This window comes from Carassius auratus, chromosome 2 (genome assembly GCF_003368295.1).
Source record: "Carassius auratus strain Wakin chromosome 2, ASM336829v1, whole genome shotgun sequence".
In the NCBI taxonomy this organism is placed as follows: Eukaryota; Metazoa; Chordata; class Actinopteri; order Cypriniformes; family Cyprinidae; genus Carassius; species Carassius auratus.
In genome coordinates this window covers 1,922,849-1,946,861 of record NC_039244.1, presented here as the reverse complement: position 1 = coordinate 1,946,861, position 24,013 = coordinate 1,922,849, and the positions used below count along the sequence as shown (strand labels likewise).

The 24,013-nt window shown below is 34.4% G+C and overlaps 3 protein-coding genes and 2 long non-coding RNA genes across 8 annotated transcripts in view; 4 read left to right on the top strand and 1 right to left on the bottom strand.

The window, feature by feature from the left end:
• Window positions 1-24,013, top strand: part of LOC113112126 (ceramide synthase 2-like) — a 371,308-nt gene that overhangs the window by 74,864 nt on the left and 272,431 nt on the right. The gene's annotated exons all lie outside the window — the stretch shown is intronic.
• On the top strand, window positions 39-4,354 carry LOC113112209 (splicing factor 3A subunit 2-like). Its single transcript, XM_026277647.1, has 8 exons — window positions 39-180; window positions 1,206-1,424; window positions 1,512-1,558; window positions 1,637-1,746; window positions 2,627-2,676; window positions 2,779-2,919; window positions 3,635-3,703; window positions 3,779-4,354. Exons 2-8 carry the CDS (start codon window positions 1,227-1,229, stop codon window positions 4,034-4,036), a joined length of 873 nt encoding a protein of 290 aa, XP_026133432.1. The 5' UTR covers window positions 39-180; window positions 1,206-1,226; the 3' UTR covers window positions 4,037-4,354.
• Window positions 2,818-13,424, bottom strand: LOC113112269 (uncharacterized). Of its 3 annotated transcripts, none has more exons than XM_026277691.1 (8): window positions 13,327-13,424; window positions 12,564-12,676; window positions 11,539-11,567; window positions 11,351-11,414; window positions 8,192-8,329; window positions 8,009-8,103; window positions 7,255-7,548; window positions 2,818-2,944 (listed from the first exon to the last, which is right to left on the bottom strand). In XM_026277691.1, the coding sequence occupies exons 2-8, from the start codon at window positions 12,667-12,669 to the stop codon at window positions 2,915-2,917; spliced, it is 756 nt and encodes a 251-aa protein (XP_026133476.1). In that variant the 5' UTR covers window positions 12,670-12,676; window positions 13,327-13,424; the 3' UTR covers window positions 2,818-2,914. The 3 variants fall into 3 exon arrangements, with proteins under 3 accessions (XP_026133476.1, XP_026133484.1, XP_026133466.1); XM_026277699.1 differs by lacking the exon at window positions 2,818-2,944 and adding an exon at window positions 6,977-7,125 and having other exon boundaries at window positions 8,192-8,326; XM_026277681.1 differs by lacking the exon at window positions 2,818-2,944 and adding an exon at window positions 6,978-7,125.
• On the top strand, window positions 17,049-20,165 carry LOC113112363 (uncharacterized). Its single transcript, XR_003293423.1, has 3 exons — window positions 17,049-17,176; window positions 19,920-19,980; window positions 20,068-20,165. It is a non-coding gene; the product is annotated as an uncharacterized LOC113112363 (long non-coding RNA).
• The window catches only part of LOC113112358 (uncharacterized), a 23,062-nt gene continuing 19,975 nt past the window's right edge, over window positions 20,927-24,013 (top strand). The window contains exon 1 of the long non-coding RNA XR_003293422.1: window positions 20,927-21,022. This is a non-coding gene — a long non-coding RNA (uncharacterized LOC113112358). The remainder of the gene's footprint in view (window positions 21,023-24,013) is intronic.

The window sequence follows — 24,013 nt, the reverse complement described above, 5'->3', positions numbered from 1 at the left end:
AAAATCACAAAGGCAAGTCTGTAAAAAAAGCATGCCGGATGATGATTTCGCAGTTTAAGATAACATCGTATCATAAGTTTATCATTAAAGCTGCGTACTTCTAAATAACAGGAAGAGGAAGCGCGTCGCTCCGCGCGCATGCGCAGTACAGCAGCGACGGCGGCGTGATCTGGACGTTGGGTAAACATGTTTTCAGAATGAATTTTCAGATGAAAATTATACTTATCTATGCTTTTGCAAAGAAAGATTTGAACCATAGCACTAAACTGAACTCTGGTCTGTTAATGCGCTTTCGGGGTTTGCTATAATTCATTAAAAAGGCAACTTTGAAGTCCGTTCAATTCGTGCAGTTCTGTACACACTTAACTGTGTGTGTGTGTGTGTGTGTGTGTGTGTGTGTGTGTGTTATTAGGGGTAAATGGGATTATAATATACACGTTAGCGTTTAATTCATTATAATTTTATTTCCCCCTATTATGCTAATCAAGGGTTCTTGCTTTAAAAACATTCATTATTTTGGTGTCTATTTTTGTGTGTGTGTTTTTTTTTAATGTTTTGTCTGTCTCTGGGCTTTATAATTTAACAAGCTGTGTTTGCTGTAAGAATAAAACATACTAATCTAACTTACACCTTCAGAAATCATTCTTAAATGCTGATTTATTACAGTTTTTCTGCTTTATATATATATACATGTAATTTTTTTTTTGGACCTGTGATACTTTTATTGATTATGTGGCGAATACATTTTAAAAGAACAGCGTTTATTTAAAATAGAAATCTTTGTAAAAATCCAAGTCTTTATTAGCACGTTTTTTTTTTTTTAGCAATTTAACACATCCTTGCTGAATAAATTAACTATTATATAACGATTCAAATATTAATAATAATAATAAAAACAAAGCATTTCTTTGTAACTCTATTAATGAAAGAATCCTTAATCCTCCAATTATTCTGATTTCTGAAGATCATGTGACACTGAAGACTGGAGGAATGATGCTGAAAATACAGCGGAGCATCACAGAAATAAATTACACTTTAATATAGATTCACACAGAAAACAGATATTTTATATTAGAATAATATTTAATTATTTTTAATGCATTTCAGAAATCAGAGCATGCTGAGATGTTTCGAGTTCTGAGAATTCAATCAGTCGGAGTTTAAGATGTTTAAACTATAAGGCGTTTTCCTCTTCTGTGATTCAGTGTGAGGACCGGGATCTCATCATGGATTTCCAGCACAGAGCCGGAGGGAAAACCGGCAGCGGCGGCGTCGCCTCGTCGTCCGAAAGCAACCGAGACCGGCGTGAACGCCTGCGACAGCTGGCCTTAGAGACCATAGACATCAACAAAGACCCGTACTTCATGAAGAACCACCTGGGCTCCTACGAGTGTAAACTGTGTCTCACGCTGCACAACAACGAGGTGTGCGCTCCGAGAGACTCTCACACACTTCACACACACTCGTCCTCGAACATAACTCTCATCCTGTCTGTCATGTTCCTCTTCTAGGGAAGTTACCTCGCTCACACGCAGGGCAAAAAGCATCAGACGAACTTGTGAGTGCGCTTCTGATGATCAGGATGGGGTTCAGTGTAGACGCGGAGTTTATTGTGTTGTGTACTTTTCTGTTTTAGAGCAAGACGAGCTGCGAAAGAGGCGAAGGAAGCGCCGGCTCAACCCGCTCCAGAGAAAGTCAAGGTTGAAGTGAAGAAGTTTGTGAAGATCGGGAGACCGGGATATAAAGGTGAGACGCTGAAACATGAGCCTTACAAAATATGATGCATTTCTTCAACTGTTTGTGTTTATGTTCTTTCTTAATTTGCAGAAGAATGCCACACAAACACACACACACATCTGAATCTGAGATTATAATACAAATGTTGGATCATTTCTCAGCCTGTTTTCACTGCATTATGCCTTATTCTGATTTCAAACTTGAACATCTGTGCTATGTTTTAATGCATCCGAACAACTACAGAATAAAAAAAAAAAAGCAATTTATTTATGCATTTCTTTGACATTAAATTGAGTATTTGAAGATATTTTTTAACTCATTTGCAAGTACTGTATGGTTTGACACGTAGATGCTTTTGTTGTTTTGAAAAGTGCATTAAAGCTGATGCATGAATATAATTTAAAAAACCTTTTTAACCTTTTTCTTTAATGCCAAAAATCATTAGGATATTAAGTAAAGATCATGTTCCATGAAGATATTTTAGTGAAGTTCCTACCGTAAATATATAAAAACTTAATATACATTGCTAAGAATTAATTTGAACAAATTTAGAAATGATTTTCTCAATGTTTAGATTTTTTTTGCACGCTCAGATTTTCAAATAGTTGTATCTCGTCCAAATATTGTCCTCCTAACGAACCACACATCAATGAAAATATAATTTATTCGGCTTTCAGATGATGCATACATCTCAATTTCGAGAAACTGACACTTGTGACTGGTTTTGTACATTAAATGCATGAAGTCTAAAGAACCACTGATTTAAAAATCTAAATAAATCTTTATCCAACAATCACAAACAACTGGACGCTCCTTGAATTCACTAGAAGCTGTGGTCCAGATCTAAATGTCTTTGATTAACAGATGTACCTGTGTGTTTCTCTCGTAGTTACTAAACAAAGAGATCCAGAGATCGGACAGCAGAGTCTGCTTTTCCAGGTACATTTCTATAGTCTGTTGAAGGTTAATGCTCTGATCATCTCTTGTTATTTCAGTATGCATGCCTGCATTGATATAATAAACGGTGTCCTCGTCTTTCAGATTGATTACCCAGAGATAGCAGAAGGTATCGGGCCGAGGCATCGCTTCATGTCGGCGTATGAGCAGAGAATCGAACCTCCGGACCGTCGCTGGCAGTATCTGCTGTTCGCAGCCGAGCCGTACGAAACCATCGCCTTCAAGGTCTGTCTAAAAACCAGTCTCGAGTCTGTAGCAAAAGCCAAAAATACATTGCATGGGTCAAAATTATACATTTTTAATTCATGCTAAAAATCATTAGGATCATGATCATGTTTCATGAAGATATTTAGTGAAGTTCCTACTGTAAATACTGTATTTTCCGGACTATAAGTCGCACTTTTTTTCATAGTTTGGCTGGTCCTGCGACTTATAGTTAGGTGCGACTTATTTATCAAAATTAATTTGACATGAATCGAGAGAAAACATTACCGTCTCCAGCCGCCAGAGGGCGCTCTATGCTGCTCAGTTCTCCTGTAGTCTACACTGAAGACATAGAGCGCCCTCTCGTGGCTGGAGACGGTAATGTTTTCTCTTGGTTCTTGGTTCTAAATAAATGCGACTTGTAGTCCAGTGTGACTTATAGTCCGAAAAATATGGTTATATAAAAAAAAATCATTTTTGATTAGCAATATGCATTGCTAAGAATTAATTTGGACAACTTTAAAGATGGTTTCTCAGTATTTTGATTTTTTTTTGCACCCTCAGATTCTTCAGTAGTTGTGTCTCTGCCAAATATTGTCTTCCTAAAAAACCATGCATCAACGGAGAGATGATTTATTCTGCTTTCAGATCCCTTATGACCGTTTTTGTGCTCTCGGGTCACACACGCAAATGTTTTCTTATTTTGTAATTTTTTATGGTTTCGCTCATATTTCAGGTTCCCAGTCGAGAGATCGATAAAGGAGAGACTCGTTTCTGGACACACTGGAATAGGGAAACGAAGCAGGTGAGAACGGATGGGTTAAATCGTTTGTGCTTCTGCTCCTTCATGTGCTGAACACAAGCTCTCGTTCTCCTCCAGTTCTTCCTGCAGTTTCACTTTAAGATGGAGAAAGCTCTGGGTGCTCCACCGGGTCAGCCGCCGTCGCTCGGCATGAAGCGTCCTCCTTCACTGATCACTGGACTCGGTCCACATCCACACAGTGACTCCATGCCCCCCCCGCCGGGAGGAATGCATGGGATGCCCCCCGGAGCCCCCATGCCCCCACACATGCCCCCCCCAGGAGCCCTTCCTCCTCACCTGAGGCCGCCGCTCCCCATGGACGCCTCGCTCCACTGACTTTACTTGAAGCTTTTACATATAATGCATTGTGATCACATGAATAATTATGCATTCATTATTACATCTTTAGAAAGTATAATTCATTTTTAACTTACAATCATATAATGCATTAGAAGGCACATTAGGAATATTTTTTTAATCATGCATTATAAATAAAAGCTTCACTTTACACTTTTTTTGTTTTCCCCCCTTTATTTTCATGTGCACAGCTCTGTAAATGTGTAGTGATTTGACTTGTGTGCAAACAATGTCCAAATGTTGCTGTTGTTGTTTTTTATTAATAAATAAATTAATTAATGTGCTGGTCTTTTCTTGTATACCGTAACGTCTGAATGAAATTATTCCTTGAATGAGAAAAGATGTTAGAATTATGTTGCGACAGCACATAAATTAAAAAGAAAAAGTATGATGTGACACAGATAAATATTTTATTATATATATACAGGGGCGGTGTTAGGGGTGGGCTAAGGGGGCTGGAGCCCCGAATGTTTTCAGTAAAGACCCGAATATTTTTATTACCACCATGCCATCAATGAGTTTTCATGGCCAATAAAGTAATTTATATTAGAATTTAAATAAATAAATAAATATCACTTGACTCTCACGTCCACAGTGTCTGTAAATTTACCCAAGTTACGCGTTTTCATTCAAACCCGACGAAAACCGCCCACTGAGTCTAGTGCTTCTGACTGACATGTAAACTGGCCAACCATCGATGAGCGTCTGTACTCTCCAGCCAATGAAATGAGATCTTTTGGAGGCAGGCGGTTTGTTGGCGTGTAGTATTTTACTAGATCAATTTATTTGAAAATTAAAATGGATATTCCAAATTTAATCTTCTTCTTCTTCAAAAATGGAAGTAAACCCCTCCAGCCAAAACACTTGAACGCCAAGATACAACAGCTTCAGGTATCTGTAACTTTTAATCATAGTATTATATTTCTTTTTCGGTTTTAAATTGTGTCTGATTTAACGTTACATTTTGAACATCTAACAGTAAACGGTTGCTCAGCACAGTCTTTAGGACACACACACACACACACACATTTTTTCCGAACGAATCATCCGTTTCAAATGAATCCATTGATTAAATGACTGACCGACTCACTCATTAAGGCAGTGGCATACCGCCACCTAGTGGCAAATTACCATTCTAATTTTTTTTCATAATTTCATATTTCTGTATTGCAAATTTTATATTTGATACATTAGCCTCATAAGATTATTTATGCAATTTGTAAGTGCTGTGTAAGTGCTCCTTCAAAAATATAAGTGTATAGAGCCCTGCATTTATAATTATACTTGGCTTTAAGTGTACATAAACACAGAGATAAAGTCCTTTGACAAGATATCTTTGAAGAGTAAGAGTATGTCAGTGCACTGCTTAATGTTTGCTTCTTATCCCTGTTCTACCAAGACGAGTGTAGACTTCAGGCTTGATTGGAAAATAAAAGAAAACAGAGACAGACACAAAAAAAAAAAAAGTAGAGACACAACATCAGCATATGTGTCAGGATACAAGGGATAAACTTTAAATAAAATGTTTTAAATTTGTTTTTTTGTTTTTATTGTTTTTGTATTGAACTTATTCAAATGATTCGCGATCCCCAAATTGACTCAAATGATTCGCGATCCTGCTCCGAACTCCCGAACTGACTCAAATGATTCGCGATCCCGCTACGAACTCCCGAACTGACTCAATTGATTTGCGATCCCGCTACGAACTCCCGAACTGACTCAAATGATTCGTGATCCCTACGAACTCCCGAAATGACTCAAATGATTCGCGATCCCGCTACGAACTCCCGAAATGACTCAAATGATTCGCGATCCCGCTACGAACTCCCGAACTTATTCAAATCATTCGCGATCCCCAAATTGACTCAAATGATTCGCGATCCCGCTCCGAACTCCCAAAATGACTCAAATGATTCGCGATCCCGCTACGAATTCCCGATCTGACTCAAATGATTCGCGAACCCGCTACGAACTCCCGAAATGACTCAAATGATTCGCGATCCCGCTACGAACTCACGAATTGACCCCACGTCAAAACAGTGCCACAAAGAGAGACATGCAGAAAAGTGAAGCGCAAAGAAAAAATGGTATTGCAAGCTCAAACTAGACTGACACGCAAAATAAAAGCAGCGTTGCAAATAAATTAATAGATATGACCATGGAAAATATGTATTGCAAAATCATTGCTTTCGCGCTGTTTCATTTGTTTTGCAATTCTTAATTTTTGTTTGCAAAAAGCAAATGTATTTTCCTCAATACTTTAAATAAATTGTTTTAAATTTGTTTTTGTTTTTATTGATTTTGTATATTTTAAACAAGGTAAATCTTTCTGATTTATTAAAATAAAAAGTCACATACATGGACTTTTCTGGGCTAAGCCCCGGATCTCCACTCACCCTAGAACCACCCCTGTATATATATATATATATATATTACACATTAGATGGTGAGTCGGTGCTTCACAAAAACTATTATCGATAATTCATAATGGCTAAAATTAGTTTTGAAGCCAAAAGCTGCATTATTATTGTGATGTTTTTATCAGACTCTCATTCTGACGGCACCCATTCACTGCAGAGCATCCATTGATGAGACACTGATGCAGTGCTACATTTCTCCAAACCTGATGAAGAAACAAACTCATCTTAATCTTGGATGGTGAGTAAACTTTCAGCACATTTTCATTTTTGGCTAAACTATTCCTTTAAGCAACTTTGGAAAAAGTACTCGAGAAAACACAAAACACTATATACATCCATAAAAATAAAAAAAAAGCTTATTTTTGCATCACATTACTTTCACAGCGTTGTCTTAAATATTACTTTAACCATCTTAAAAAGAAAACGACACAGAAGGACTTATAAACAAATTCTTATGTAATCATTATTTATTTTTATTTTACATTAGATAACAATTATTAATGTTATTTAAAGTCCTCTAACAGAATATGAGGTTTGTGAAAAAAAGTGCTTATGACTTATGACTTGGTGATACAGATTGTACAAAGCAAAAAAAAAAAGCACCAAATTATACCTTTATATCATTAACTGAAGGAGAAGTGTTTCACCCTGTAATCAAAATAAAACACATTTTGCTGAAGAAGATGACTCTTATTAGGACTATTGAGATTTTCTCAAGACAGTTAATCACATAAGTCATCCCTGTTTTCTTTATGCACTGATTCTCTCTTTCTTCACCTGTTTGTGCTTGCTCTCTTTTGCTGGTTTCTTTGGTTTCTTCATCTCCTCTATGTACTCCTCCTCTTCTTCCACTTCCTTGACTTTCATCTCTTTCTCTTTTGTCCGTCTCTCTTTAGTCTCATCTATTTCTCGTCTCCCTTTTCTTCTGCGCTCACTGAATTTTGTGTCTCTTTTCTTCAGGAGCCTGAGGTCCGGAAGGGCCCTGTGTCTGAGGCCCCTGGAAACTCTCTTGGATTTGCCTTCATCATCATCAATCCACCAGAACAATGTGTCCCATAAGGAAGTGTCCGGCTAAGAGTATTAATTCAGATGAGAATGATTATTATTTTTGCATACAGATGTGTGCAGTATGTTTCTAAATCTGTGCAGTATTTCTACAGTGTCCCTGTGGATCATAATTAATAATGATAGGCTAACTGTGCATTATTCTTACTATTACACTGTTGCTCTTATTAACATCAAATATTGATTAAAAAAATCTGTATATTATCGTGAAGCTTCCGCCGCTGAGAAAAATATGATGTACAAAGAGTTCGCGGAGTGATACAAGACATAAAAGTAGCGCCGGTTTTATTTGACCAATCAGAATTAAGCATTTTAAACTTTAAAGGCGCCAGGCGCGCTTTCATGCGCGAGAGCGAGACATGAACGCAACGGTCAAAAACGTCTGTCTAGCTCGTCCTTACAAAGAAAAACAACACTTTATTAGCCAAAGCGACATGTTTACCTTTATATACCTTTTTGTGCTTACCTCATGCGGTGTTATTTTCCCTCTTTTAATCAGAGCGTGTCTGTCGTTTAGTGCTATGAGCTCTTCACTAACGTCTTTACGGCCTCGGACGGCCTCTGCGTGAGGAGAAAACATATCTGTCAGTCATTTTAGAGTTTGATGTTTTTCGATTTTTGGGCCTGTATTTGGCATAAAAACACTTGCCGTGTATTCTTTGTAAACCGTAGCTCAGCAGCAGGATGGTTATGACCGCGATCAGACATCTGTTCAGCGTCACACCCTCCCACGGCGTCTCGATCTGCGTCAGATTCTGGATGGACAGAGCTTTGCGTAACGACGCAGCTGGACAGATGATGAAACATTTGGGTTGTTGAGATGTTACACATTTGAATTTAAATTTAGGTTAAGACGTGGTGATGGAAAAATGTGAGATGGAAGGAAAAATCATATCTAGATGCGTTTGTGTTCGCTTTCAAAATTTTGTGTTGTAAAACGACTGCGAATTCATTTTACGAAGCTTTCACTCACAAAACTATTACAATAATTTTTTTAATGTTCTGACCATAATTTTGTCATTCGCTTTCAAAAATTCTGCATTCTTTTGTAAAACTATCGCGTTCCCACCAGAACTTTGCCAATTACTTAAAAATTTTATAAAGCATTCACTCGCAAAACTATTGCAATAATTTTTTCGTTCACTTTCAAAGCGTTATAATGATACATTTTTCAGTTGTTTTCTAAACTTTTGCTTTCTCGTAAAACGATTTTGTTCCGAACAGAACTTTTTCATTCACTTTCGAAACTTTACGAAGCGTTCACTCGCAAAATTACTACAAAAGTTTTTGTTCACTTTTAAAAGGTTCTGACGAAAATCTTTTCACTCACTTCAAAAATGTTTGCGTTCTCTCGTAAAAACTATTGTGTTCCGACCTTTTCACTTTTGAAACTTTATGAAACGTTCACTCGCAAAACTATTTCAATAAATTTTTGTTTCACTTATAAAATGTTCTGACGAATTTTTTTCCGCTCATTTTCAAACATTTTGCATTATTTTGTAAAACTATTGTGTTCCGACCAGAACTTTGAAAACTTAACGAAGCGTTCCCTCGCAAAACTATTACAGAAGTTTTTGTTCACTTTCAGTTTTTTCATTTGCTTTCAAAACGTTTGCGTTCTCTATTTAAAAGATTGCGTTCCAACCAGAACCTTTTCATTCACTTTCAAAACTTTATGAAGCATTCACTCGCAAACTATTCTATAAATTTTTTTTGTGCACTTTAAAAAATTCGGATGAGAATTTTGTTGTTTGCTTTCAAAACTTTTGCATTTCTCATAAAATGATTAAGTTCTTACCAGGACCTTTTCATACACTTTCGAAACTTTACGAAGCGTTCCCTCACAAAACTATTACAATAATGTTTTCGCTTAGTTTCAAAATGTTTGGACAATAATTTTTTCATCCACTTTCGAAACTTTTGCATTCTGTTGTAAAACGATTGTGTTCCCACCAGAACTTTCAAAACTTTACAAAGCATTCACTCACAAAACTATTACAATAATTTTTTTGTTCACTTTCAAGACGTTATTACAAAAACATTTGTTCGCTTTTAAAATTTCTTCATTCTCTTGTAAAACGATTGCATTCCAAACAGAACTTTTTTATGCACTTTGAAAACTTTACATAGCGTTCAATCACAAAACTATTACAACCATTTAGTTTGTGCATTTTCAAAACGTTTTGACAAAAACTATTTAGTTCGCTTTCAAATATTTTGCGTTTCCTGTAAAACGATTACGTTCTGAGGAGAACATTTACATCCACTTTATGAAGCATTCACTCACAAAACTATTACAATACATTTTTGGATTCTCTCGTGAAATGATTGTTTTTACCAGAACCTTTTCATTCACTTTTGAAACTTTACTAAACATCCACTTGCAAAACTATTACAAAAATGTTTTCGCTTACTTTCAAAATGTTCTGACAAGAATTTTTCCGTTCACTTTCAAAACTTTGCATTCTCTCGTAAAACGATTGCATTCTTACCAGAACCTTTTCATTAACGTTCAAAACTATACAAAGCGTTCCCTCACAAAACTATTGCAATACACGTTTTGTTCACTTTCAAAAACTTTTGCGTTCTCTCGTAAAAACTATTACATAATGTTTTTTCGCTGACTTTCAAAATGTTCTGACAATATTTTTTCTCGGTCACTTTCAAAACTTTTGCATTCTCTTGTAAAAGATTGCGTTCCAACCAGAAAATTTGCATTCATTTTTGAAACTTTACGAAGCATTAATTCGAAAAACTATTACAATAAATTTTTAGTTCAAAAACATTTGTGTTCTCTCGTAAAAACTATTACATAATGTTTTCGCTTACTTTCAAAATGTTCTGACGAGAATTTTTCCGTTCACTTTCAAAACTTTGCATTCTCTCATAAAACGATTGCATTCTTACCAGAACCTTTTCATTAACATTCAAAACTATACAAAGCGTTCCCTCACAAAACTATTGCAATACACGTTTTGTTCACTTTCAAAAACGTTTGCGTTCTATCACAGCACTTTAACTTTCTAACGAGAAACTTAACTTTCACTTGTAAAACATTTGTGTTCTCTTGCAATAATATCACCGGAAATATAGTCGTTCCTCCCACATCATATTATTTCCGTTACAACAAAATTTTGCAACTGAAAAAAATTAGATGGGAGGAAAATTAATTTTCAAATCTTTTGGAGTTCTGTCGCAAACAAACAGGAATTAATTTTTTCCTCCCATCATGATTTCTTTCTTCATTATTAATTTTGTACCATCACCATGTGCTTATATTAGAAACACTGAGACTTACTAAACAATTTAAATAAAAATTCCTATAAATAACATTTCACTAAATAAAAGTATAATGCATCTTACAGTACTATAGATAGTATGAACATTTTTTCATGTTAATAATGTAATTTTTTGTTTTTGTTTAAGTGTAATCTTTGTGTATAAAGAACAGCTCGTCTGTTACATTTTAGTATAGGGCTTCAGATGGATATTAAATTAAACAGATTCAGGATGAATAAGTGCTTAATAATATGAGTTTCATCATAACACCACTGACATGTTTGCTGATGAAACCAGGTTAAGATAATTTCTGGTCTGGACGGATGTGGTTTAGTACACACAGTTACTGTTGGGAAGTACATTTACTTCATATGTTTACAGGATGCTTTTGGTCATGAGTTATCTTGCATATGTTTTGACCCAAGTGAATACTGATGGTCTAACATTAAACAACAAATGGAGGTCAAGAATAGATTGAAAGAGTGCAGATGGGCATGAGTTTGTTTTGCAGGTGATCCGAGCAACATACTGGCGCCGGAGACCGGATGTTCCCGTGGAATCATCTTTGGGACCTGCTGGACGTTTGGAGCTTCCTGCAGGACACAGGAGGTTTATGAATGCAATGGTAAGTGTGTGTGTTAGAGGTCATGTTCAGATGGTTTGCAGGCCGTGAATGTGTCGGCGTGATCTCCAGCTGTCATGTGATATCAGACTCACCTCTTGCACCCTCCTCTGAGCATACATCTCTAAAAACAACAACAGAAACACATCACAAACAATCAATACATTCTCAGTCGTTTTAATGAATAAAAATGCTATTTAACCTGATAATTAACTAGTTGATCTACTTTGGATTTAACAATCAATGCATTCATGTTGTTCTACAATGCAATAGTGTAAAAAAGACTTGCCTTATGATTAACTCTAAAAACCCATATGCAACAAGAAATTGCAAGCATTTCTGCAGTAATATTGTTAAAGTTATAATTTTTGGTCATGTTAATGATGTTCTATAACTTTAGAGAACTTTAGGACAGAAACCAAAATTAAGAGCATAAAAAAAAAGATTTGCATCAAAAAATATATATATATATATATATATATATATATATATATATATATATATATATATATATATATATATATATATATATATATATATATATTATATGTATCAGCAACATTTCTCACTTTATTTTAGTTTGATTGATGTACTGAAATAACTAAACCTAAAATAAAAATGAATAAAATAGATTTTTAAAAATCTACTTAAATTGACAAAAATCTGTAATTTTAATGAAGTAAAAATGCTAGTTAACCTGTTAATCTATTATTTTTTAGCAGTAAAAAATTACAAACAATGCATGTGATTTTAATGCAAAATGCAATGCTATAAAAATTTAATAATGAATTTGAACAAGAAATTGCATGCACTTTTACAGCTAAATTGTTCAAATAATGTTTGAAAGTAAAACTGCAAGTCATTTAATAATCTGAGGCTGTGGAGAGAGCTGTCGTCTGTTCATGTGTTTGGTGTTCGGTGTCATGTTGCTCGTGTCTGTCAAGGTTATTGTGACGTATTATTAGACTCAGTGTTCACTTTAACACCACAAATAGTGTGGATGCTTTCAGCCTGATCTTAATTTAGAAAGAACGCTTTGTTTCCAAGACATCTTGACTCCTGAGGCTTTTATATTCATGTTAGAAACAGAAATGCAGTGTAGAAACATGCTCATTTGCACCTGCTTTGCCTCCTGTTCGCACTTGTCTGAAAGGTTTCTGAGGAGGAACTTCTTGCAGTGGTTTACCGAGCTCTTCCTCAAATGTCTCAAAGGTGCTTTCGTCCATCGCTCACCTGAGAAACAAGGTGTATTGTGAAAGCTGGAGGCCACAGAAATCTCTAAAGAAATCCAGATGTGTGGAAACTACTTTAGCACAGTCTCACCGCAGTTAATGTCACATTAAACACACCTCAGATAACAAAACACAGACACCCACGAAGGAAACACATTGTTTTTCATTTCACATTTTGTCTGGTACTTGTCTCGCGAAGTTTTAAACCCAAATGATCAAATGCAAAAGTGTTTAAGCTTCATGCATTATGAAGAAATATCCATGGTAAATATTTTAGAGCACATCATAATTGTAAAAAAATGACCTAGATCTGTAAATTATAATTTTACATTTGTTTTTAAATATTTTAGAAATATTTTAGAGTACTGTATAATTGTAACATATATTCCAGACCTGTAAATCACATTTTAAAACAAAAGATTTAAATGTAAAAATTTAATTAATCAAAAAATGATTTTTAAATTTTTTTTTTTTTTTTTTTTTTTCAAAAAAAACACTGCAAATGACTTTTTCCTTCATTCTATTTCCTGAGTGTCCGAATAAAAACAAACTTAAATATCCACAGAGTCCGTCACACACACACATCAGAAGCACAAACAGCTCATGCAGCCACTGGACTTCACCTTTGACCCCGGTAACAGCGTGGCTTACCTGCATCGAGGTGAGCAGAGACCCGAGGAGGAGCAGACGGAGAGGACGGCGCTGTGAGAGCACTGGAGCATGTGTAGGACACACACACACACACACACACTCGTGACAGCCAGGCACAGGTGCAGCAGAGCGAAGGACACTGATAATTCCCAGAGATGAAGTGTGATTTATTTAGGAGGTGAAGGATGCCTGTCAGAATCATCTGCATCTGAAACATGCATCCCAGAATAATAAACACTACTGCTGTAAATCAACAGTAAGTCTGACTGAACTGATTTAGAGGGTTTTCTAAGTAGAAGATACTAGAGATTTCGCTCTATGTAGTGTTTTTTTGTATTATTTAGTAAAGGTTAAACCCAGGAATATAATTTTTAAAATGGCTTATTGGGAAATCAGAGATTTTCTATTAAAATATAAAAAAGAAAAATTTTGTCTTTGTATTTGTTTAGAAAAATTGTATTAAATTGTTAATATATATATATATATATATATATATAATTTAATTAACTTTTATTGATATTGATTTAAAATTCTACTACTTTGAGTCTGCCATGTAAATAGCCTTTGTTTCTAATATGGTGTTAAATAATATATGTAAAATAGTTTATATATATATATATATATATATATATATATATATATATATTTTTTTTTTTTGTTGAATATTTTGGTCTAACAGTTAATTAAGAAAGTCTGTCAATATCATGTGAACGTTATATTTTGCTACAAGACTAAAAGTAAAAAAAAAAAAAATTATATATATATATATATAATTTTTTGTAACATTATTTTCATTACCTCATTGTACTTCAGGAAGTGACATCATTTTGGAAGGAAAACGGCAGCACAAACATCAGTAAGTATTATCTATCTATCTATATATTGCATTGCAAGATAAATTATGATTTTCTTTATTCTAATATTTTAAAATGTAATATTCTGAGGCTGCCTAGTAAACAGGCAATATGGAATAATTTAGAAAAAATAAAAAATAATAATTTAGTGAATTGAGTGAGTCACAAAACCAAAAATATCTCTAATATATATATTAGATCATATTTCATGATAATAAAATACTGTACGTTTCCAGTTCGTCCCTGTTCAGGAAGGAACACAGCATCAGTAAGTATCTTTAATATATCTGATGAATCATGTGACACTGGTTTTTCTTTGTTAAACATTTATCATGCTCCATCAAATGGTCGAAAGTATGAAAAAGTTGACATTTCATTGTTTATTAACCTCTCTAAACAATGACATAAACTCATCATTTTCGAGAAAACAGTACAGGACAAATCAAGCCACATACTTTATTAATGATTGTAAGATTTCTATGTGTATGATGCATAACTGTAATACACTTTTCAGAGAGAGCACTAGAGGATGCTGTAACCTCATAAACTGTGTGAAAGATGCTGGGATTGCAAAGGAAAGCATTAAATCTACAGATCAACAAATCTGACCTGAATTTGACTGTGAATTATGTAAGAGAAATATAACAGAGCTGAATCCCAAAGCCAGCTCTCTTTATTAACACATTAATGGATCTGTTGTTGCTGTTGTTGTCTGTTCCTCCGAGATCTTTCCAGTGGCAACAGTTGCATCATGAGCGACTGAAGTGTCTCTCTCTCCTTCATGGCTGATTTGACTGCGATTAGGAGGTGAGATGGACTGACAGTCGTGTGTCTCGACTGCGCAGACGAAGAGCTTTCAGCCGTCTGCTCTCATTAAAGCTTCTGTTAGGAGGGAGAGACAGTATTTCAGCTTTCTCAGGAGTGGAAATGGCGTCTCTGCGTGACCTTTCCCAGCACAGAACGAGTCCTGGCTGTCAGTGATGTGCTTTTAGTGTGTGATGTTAATGCTCAGGTGCTGCAGACGGGCTTGAAGTCTTCAGGAACAAACATTTGACAGATACTTCTCACCCAGACGGCGTTCGTTCAGTAACTCCAGCTCTTTCAGACGAGCACACAACATAAATGCAGATCAAAAAATGTATAATACTAATATTAAGGAAGCATCTGGTTAAATAAATACAGGGAATGTTTTATTATTATTGTTATTATCATTAAAAAAATAATTATAAAAAATAAAAAGATTGTGATTTTTTTCACGTTTCTCCAGAAAGGGCTAATTTAAAAAAAAAAAACAAAAAAAAACTTTTTTTTATTTATTTTTTTCATATTTTTTTTTTTTTATAATAATGTTTTTTTTTTTTTTTTTTTTATCAAATCCCACAATCCCTCGACAATCAACCTATAAATACCTGGGATTACGTCCAATAATTTCTACAAGATCATTAAAAATTATAATATTGTAAAATATATAGTAAGTGCATGTATACACATAAACAGTAATTGATGTATATATTCATATACATGGTAAAAAATGCATTAAAAAAATAAGTAATAAAATATTGTGAGTGATAAATAATAAAAATCTCTGATAAATTATTTTATATATATAAGTAAATGACAAAATTAAAATTGTGACAACTAAGCTCTAAATTAGTAAGAATAGCTTAATTGATAATTTAACTCATTTTCACAGCTTTACGAAAATACACTACTGTTCAATTTAGATTTGGGAGGTCGGAAGTCTTTTGTGTTCAACAAGGCGGCATTTATATAATCAAAAGTACAGTTAAAATAGTGAAATATTACTATCTCTTAAAAAAAATGTTTTCTATGTGAATCTATATTAAACTTATTTCTGTGATGCTCCGCTGTATTTTCAGCATCATTCCTCCAGTCTTCAGTGTCACATGATCTTCAGAAATCAGAATAATATGATGATTTGCTGCTTAATAAACATTTCTGAATATCATCAATGTTGAAAACCGATACATTTACTGTTTTTAAGATTCAAACATGAAAAGAAAGTTCAAAAGAACAGCGTTGATTTGAAATCGGAATCTTTTGTAACATGTCTTCACTGACACTTTCTATCAGTTTAATGCATCCTTGATGAATAAAAGTATCGGTTTCTTAAAAAAGAATAATAATACCCCAGATTCCTGACCTTTAATAAATATATCTGACTGAATTTCTCAGTTATAGCCTCTCCACCAACACAACAACAAATGATCTTGAGTCTTAAAAGTGTTTGAGATCTTTCTGAGCCGCTGTCAGTGTTTAGAGGAGGGTAAGAAAGTGTGCTAACGTCGCCCTAAATACACCGCTCTGTGCTGCTTTATACTCCGAGAGAAACGACACTGTTGTCTGTTCCTCGTAAAGGACACTATAAACCAGAGCTGGTCCCAGGACACAAGACTGCGCAGATGTGATCTTTGGCAAGGGCGAGAGGTACGCCTCTATGGCTTCCTCGAGACACATTTTGGATGTAGTAGAAAGCAAACACGACATAATGACCTTTCTCTTGAGTTATTTCTCATATAAATACAGGAATGTGATCAGATGTCTGTATTTGTGTGTTAAATGCTGCTTGTTCCTACCATCATTTTTTAGCTCAATATCTTTAAATCACTTGGTATATTGGTGATTTTTGGAGGTTTGTGAACCTTTTTGCTTGTGAAGTGTGCTTATGCTTATGTGGAACAAACACGTTTCTGTGCCTTATTTATGAAAATGCATGGTTTATTGAACAAGACTTAACTAAAAATGTCCAAGCACCCTACCTTTACTAATGGATTGCACTCGGATGTTAAATAATTAGTGTTTGCAAAGTCAATTTCTCACATGCTTGATGTTTTAATACAATTACAGGCACTTTGAGTGATCAGATGCACCATTTTCAACCATAAAACACAGGTTTAGGATCCTACAGATGCACATTATGGGAGGAACACAAGTCATATCTACAGACCAGAGGTTACCCAGAATGCATCATGCTGGTGAGTTTTGCACGGGCAAACATCACTCTCATTTTTCTGTATTGTGGGTCAGATGGAAATATGGGATGTTGCAGATGCCTCAGGCAGATTGTGTGTTGTTTATATGTCTGCTTTTGTTCAAGAGCCTGTCCATCACACACACACACACACACACACACACACACACACACGTTTGAGTAGGATGTAAACAGTGTTTTCAGCTGCGAACAAGGACAGAATAAATGCTAGCGGTGTACAAATATGCTCACATGTGGAGTTGATTCAGAAAAGTTCTCTGAGTTTCCTCTTGAAATTTTTATCAAGGTGTTTCAGATGCAGGGATACAGTACATCAGTGTAACCATGGCAACGTCTCCAGCAGCTCTCCTTATGAACTGACTTCTGAGAGCTCATAGATGTGTGTGTGTGTGTGTGTGTGTGTGTGTGTGTGTGTGTGTGTGCGTGCGTGCGTGCGTGCGTGTGTGTGTGTGTGTGTGTGTGTGTGTGTGTCACTTCAGACTCGACTGTGACTGACATGCACAGTGTGAGAGAATGAATAGATATTTTAGACATTTCGAAAAGAAAAGCTTGTATAATTCAGCTGGTTTAAAGAAACAGTGTGCTTTTATAAAAGAGCCTAGCAAGCTGACTATTTAGTATATCTGCTCACCAGGGCTGTATTTATTAAATTAAAAATACAATAAAAACTGTAAAATATTTGTACAATTTGTTATTGCTGTTTTCTGTGTGAATCTATATTAAACTGTAATTTATTTCTGTGATGCTCCGCTGTATTTTCAGCATCATTCCTCCAGTCTTCAGTGTCACATGATCTTCAGAAATCAGAATAATATGATGATTTATCTGCTTGAGAAACATTTCTGATTATTATCAATAATTGTGCTGCACAATATTTTTGTGGAAACTTTGATATATTTTATTTTTCAAGATTCCCAGGTGAATAGAAAGTTTAAAAGAGCAGCATTTATTTGAAATAGAGAAACAGAAGTGGAGGTGAAACTGATTCTGTGACTTTATTTCTCAGACCGCTGGAGTTTGAAGGAACACAGCTTCTGCTCTGATTCATATTTCATCTGCTCGGTGAAGATTTAGGTCAATATTCAACATCACAGAAACGTCATTAAAATTCACCGACTGCAAAGATGGATTTTAAGAGACGAGGAGAGGTGTGTCGTTTAAAAGAACATGAGGAGAAACCCACAGATGATGATACTAAATTAAAAAAATGTTTTTGGGGTTTAATCTCTCAAGAGAGTATATTCCCAAAATCCCAAAAAATCCCCAAAATTTTTATTCCCCCCAATTTTTTTATTAAGCCTGTTTTTTTATTTACTTATTGTTTATTTATATCTGATTAATTATTCATAAATTATTAATGATAGTAATAATAAAAATAAATAAATAAATAAATAAATAAATAAATAAATAAATAAATATATATATATATATATATAATTTTTTTTTTCATATTTCTGTTATTTTGTCGTGAAATGTGACCTGGACATAACCTCTTGTGAACTCGTATCATTTTGTACCAAGATAATTATTGCAAATATTTTTTTATTTTATTTATCCCATCACTGCTTAGTACTACATTGTAAGTGGAAATAGAGAAAGAATGAGCGAGGCTGTGTGTGTGTGTGTGTGTGTGTGTGTGTGTGTGTGTGTGTGTGTGTGTGTGTGTATGAATACTGAGTAAAGTTTGTGTGGAGTTACAGGAACAGCCAGAACGATGGAAAGTCACAGACACTCACTAATCTCTCAGTCCTGAGACGTGTGAGATCGACTCTGATGACTGTCAGCTCACTAATGTTCTTCTGTTAGTGACACCTAGTGTGCTGCCTACCTAGGAAGCATTTTAAGAGATAGATATCCTCCAGACGTTTAGGTTTTTCAACAGAATCAAGGTTTCATACATTGTAGAAAAGTGATATTATCACATGTTTCTTCACATTTTTTTTTGGTACCATTTTCATATTTTTATCATTAATGCTTTAATGTTTTTTGTTTTGTTTATTTTATTTTTTTTTTTGGTGGGGGAGCCTTAACTGGTCACCTTGTCTACATTATTGTAATGTTTTTTTTTTTTTTTCAGTACAAATACCTTAACATACCTCAATCATGATACATTAACTTGAGACAAAAAATGAAGCAATTAAGTCTTGTTTTCTGAGAAACTGAGTTTGTACTTAAAAACAATAACAAATATTTGCTCTGGAAAACAAGACAGAAACACACTGTTTGCAGTGGGTATGGAATATTTCCATATTCTAGTGTTTTCTTTTTGTAAAAATGAATTAAAATGTATATAGATCAATATGAAGTTGTATTTTCAAACTTTGAAGTGTTGCTAAGACAGCTCTTTGTGCTACATTTATATTAAGAGAACAATCCCATCAATTTATTCCTTAATTTGGTCTTAAAAAAAAGGTCTTAAATTTACAGTACCCTCATAAAACCTGCAGAAACCCTGTATTAGCTGTAAACGCAAAAATCACCTTTTTACATTTTACAAGAGCAAATGCATGTATATATTGAATATTGTGAAAATTTTGAACAAATATTAAGATATATATTTTTTGTCCACATCAGTCATTTGTAAGGTTCATACAAGATGCCCTCTTGCATTGTTTTTTAAAATAAAATGCAATGCATTTAGCTTTTTTTCCATTGTTTTTAGGAATCTGTGCCAAGTTACGAGAAGTTAAACTTAAAATTGTGTGTGTGTGTGTGTGTGTGTTTAGAGGTTGTCTGCAGTGAATGAGCAGTGTGTGTTTGCAGCCACACACAGACATCCATTAAACGGTAAGCCAAGAATGAAATCAAAAGGCTGTGAAGATCTTCCCCTGCTGATGTAGAAATTACAGCCTCGGGTCTGTTTACCTGCTCCAGATTCAGCGATTAAACCTCAACACGCTCTGAATCTCAATAACGTTACTCGATGAAGATCAGAGGCGGAGTTTCCCTGATGCATCACATCAGAAGCGACTAGGTGTGTTCATGCAGTTTTTAATGCGGTGTAAATCACAGGATACATTGTATTACATGCTTATTATTGATTTTAGTGTACAGCCAATAGAAAACAAGATGATTCTAATGACAACAGAAGGTGAAGACTATGAAATCAATACTATTTACTGTTCCAGAGCTTCTCCATCAGCTTTATTTTCATTTCAAGTTTTAAGTTTAGTATCTTTTTTTTTTTTTTTTTGCTTATTTGTTACATATTTTAAACTCCAGCTGGCCTTCTAATCTAAATAGTCCTTTGTTTTTAGTTTTATAAACCTAAAATTACCCGTGCAAAGTCAGTTATCACACTAAATGATTTCTGGTTCAAAAGCAGAATTCTATTTTCATGTTGTTAAAAGAATAGTTCATCCAGAAATTGAAACTTTGCATGTAGCACTGCATCAGTGTCTCATCAATGGATGCTCTGCAGTGAATGGGTGCCGTCAGAATGAGAGTCTGATAAAAACATCACAATAATCCACAGCACTTCAGTCCATCAGTGAACATCTGGAGAAGTTGTTTAGATCTGTTTAATAGCTGCTTGATCTGTGCAGATTTCTCTCCTGATTCAGACCAGAACACTTTTTCATTCACTGCAGAGCATCCATTGATGAGACACTGATGCAGTGCTACATTTCTCCAAACCTGATGAAGACACAAACTCACCCCAGTCTTTTCAGATCAGATATTACTTTACCCTCACATGTTCATCCTCCTGTGCATCAGATGTCATGATGAAGGAACAATCTTAAAGTGCTGTATCCAGATGACTACGCCTCACACAGCAGCGGTGGGCTGATGAAACAGTCTTGCGGGTGTTTGAAAGTTCACAGCAGTGGTGAGTAATTCTCAGCATCCGCTACATGAGGTTGAACGAGCAGACGACGTGACTGTTTTATCAATGCATCTACAGCAGTAACAAACGGAGAAATCAGGGCGTTAAACATCTTGAAGTGGGCTCCTGACTGTTTGGGTGACAGATTTTAAATTGCATCTGGACCAGTGGGAGTTTGGTCGTGTTGTCATCAGTGGATTTGCTCAAAATCATTGATTACATTGTCAGGCTCTCGCCGGGCGCTCTTCAGCACGCTGTGTTTGAGGAATATTATTGGTACAACGTATGTTAAGCAGACGCATTTTGACTTTATATGCGACGTGATTCAGACATGCAAGCCTGCTTTAAAAACTATTACTGCGTCCCGTCATGAGCTCTCACTTACTGTACAATATAAATCCTCATTTTCTAAAGAAAATAAGAATGATTTGTGCAAAACTCAATGTCGTGATTGATATCAGGTTTATTAAAGGTCATTAAAATGGTTAAAAAAAATTAATTCATCATAGTAAATGTTAACATACTAATACATTCATAAATACTGTAACAAATGTATCGCTGGTGAACTAAAACATTAATACATTCATAAATACTGTAACAAATGTATCGTTCGTGAACTAAAACATTAATACATTCATAAATACTGTAACAAATGTATCGTTGGTGGACTAAAACATTAATACATTCATAAATACTGTAACAAATGTATCGCTCGTGAACTAAAACATTAATACATTCATAAATACTGTAACGAATGTATCGTTCGTGGATTAAAACATTAATACATTCATAAATACTGTAACAAATGTATCGCTCGTGGACTAAAACATTAATACATTCATAAATACTGTAACAAATGTATCGCTCGTGAACTAAAACATGAATACATTCATAAATACTGTAACAAATGTATCGTTCGTGGACTAAAACATTAATACATTCATAAATACTGTAACAAATGTATCGCTCGTGAACTAAAACATTAATACATTCATAAATACTGTAAGGAATGTATCGTTCGTGAACTAAAACATTAATACATTCATAAATACTGTAACAAATGTATCGCTCGTGAACTAAAACATTAATACATTCATAAATACTGTAACAAATGTATCGTTCGTGAACTAAAACATTAATACATTCATAAATACTGTAACAAATGTATCGTTCGTGGACTAAAACATTAATACATTCATAAATACTGTAACGAATGTATCGTTCGTGAACTAAAACATTAATACATTCATAAATACTGTAACGAATGTATCGTTCGTGGATTAAAACATTAATACATTCATAAATACTGTAACGAATGTATCGTTCGTGAACTAAAACATTAATACATTCATAAATACTGTAACAAATGTATCGCTCGTGAACTAAAACATTAATACATTCATAAATACTGTAACAAATGTATCGCTCGTGAACTAAAACATTAATACATTCATAAATACTGTAACGAATGTATCGTTCGTGAACTAAAACATTAATACATTCATAAATACTGTAACGAATGTATCGTTCGTGGATTAAAACATTAATACATTCATAAATACTGTAACAAATGTATCGCTTTTGAACTAAAACATTAATACATTCATAAATACTGTAACAAATGTATCGTTCGTGAACTAAAACATTAATACATTCATAAATACTGTAACAAATGTATCGTTCGTGGACTAAAACATTAATACATTCATAAATACTGTAACAAATGTATCGCTGGTGAACTAAAACATTAATACATTCATAAATACTGTAACGAATGTATCGCTGGTGAACTAAAACATTAATACATTCATAAATACTGTAACAAATGTATCGTTCGTGAACTAAAACATTAATACATTCATAAATACTGTAACAAATGTATCGCTCGTGAACTAAAACATTAATACATTCATAAATACTGTAACAAATGTATCGCTCGTGAACTAAAACATTAATACATTCATAAATACTGTAACAAATGTATCGTTCGTGGACTAAAACATTAATACATTCATAAATACTGTAACAAATGTATCGTTCGTGGACTAAAACATTAATACATTCATAAATACTGTAACAAATGTATCGCTCGTGAACTAAAACATTAATACATTCATAAATACTGTAACAAATGTATCGTTCGTGGACTAAAACATTAATACATTCATAAATACTGTAACAAATGTATCGTTTGTGAACTAAAACATTAATACATTCATAAACACTGTAACAAATGTATCGTTCGTGGACTAAAACATTAAAACAAGCATAAAAAATGTTACTTTGTTGATAAACATGAACTGAAATAACATTTGATGTATGTCATGTTTTGCTTTGAATTGTACATTTTGTTTAAATGATTAACTTTAAGTATGAGCAGTAGTAATAATGATGCTTGACTTATCACACAGCACTAATTAACTTTCTCTGTTAGTATATAAGTACGTCACAGAGATCTGTCTGTCAGATCTATACAATCAGAGATTGTTTGTAATACAGACGAGCCGAATGTGTTTCTATATCGTCTGCACACCCTTCATATTTCCTGAGAGCTGTTCAGATGACACTCATTTCCTCTTCTTGTAGCCTTCTGGAGAACAGCCTCTCTTCGACGCACATCTTTCTGCCGTTATTGTGTAGTTTTGCACTTATTTATTCTGCTCATCTCTTGCTCTAGTTGAAACAGAAGTTAGAAAATAAAATGCAGAATATGAAATCTCTGCACGCTTACAGAGAGGCTGTGACGGAGACCAACACATGCATGCACATTTCTGCATACTAAACAAAATTGCGCAGTATATAATGCTTTATACTGTAATATACATATTGCAATACATGTTTTTGACAAGTGCATACATGCACATTAGTCTATGTACAGTATACTGAATGATCGCATACTTAGTGCACAGTGTTTATACTTCATACTGCAGTATACATATTGTTAGCTGATCATTTTGGCAGATACATGACATTAGTTTATGCATACTGAAGAAA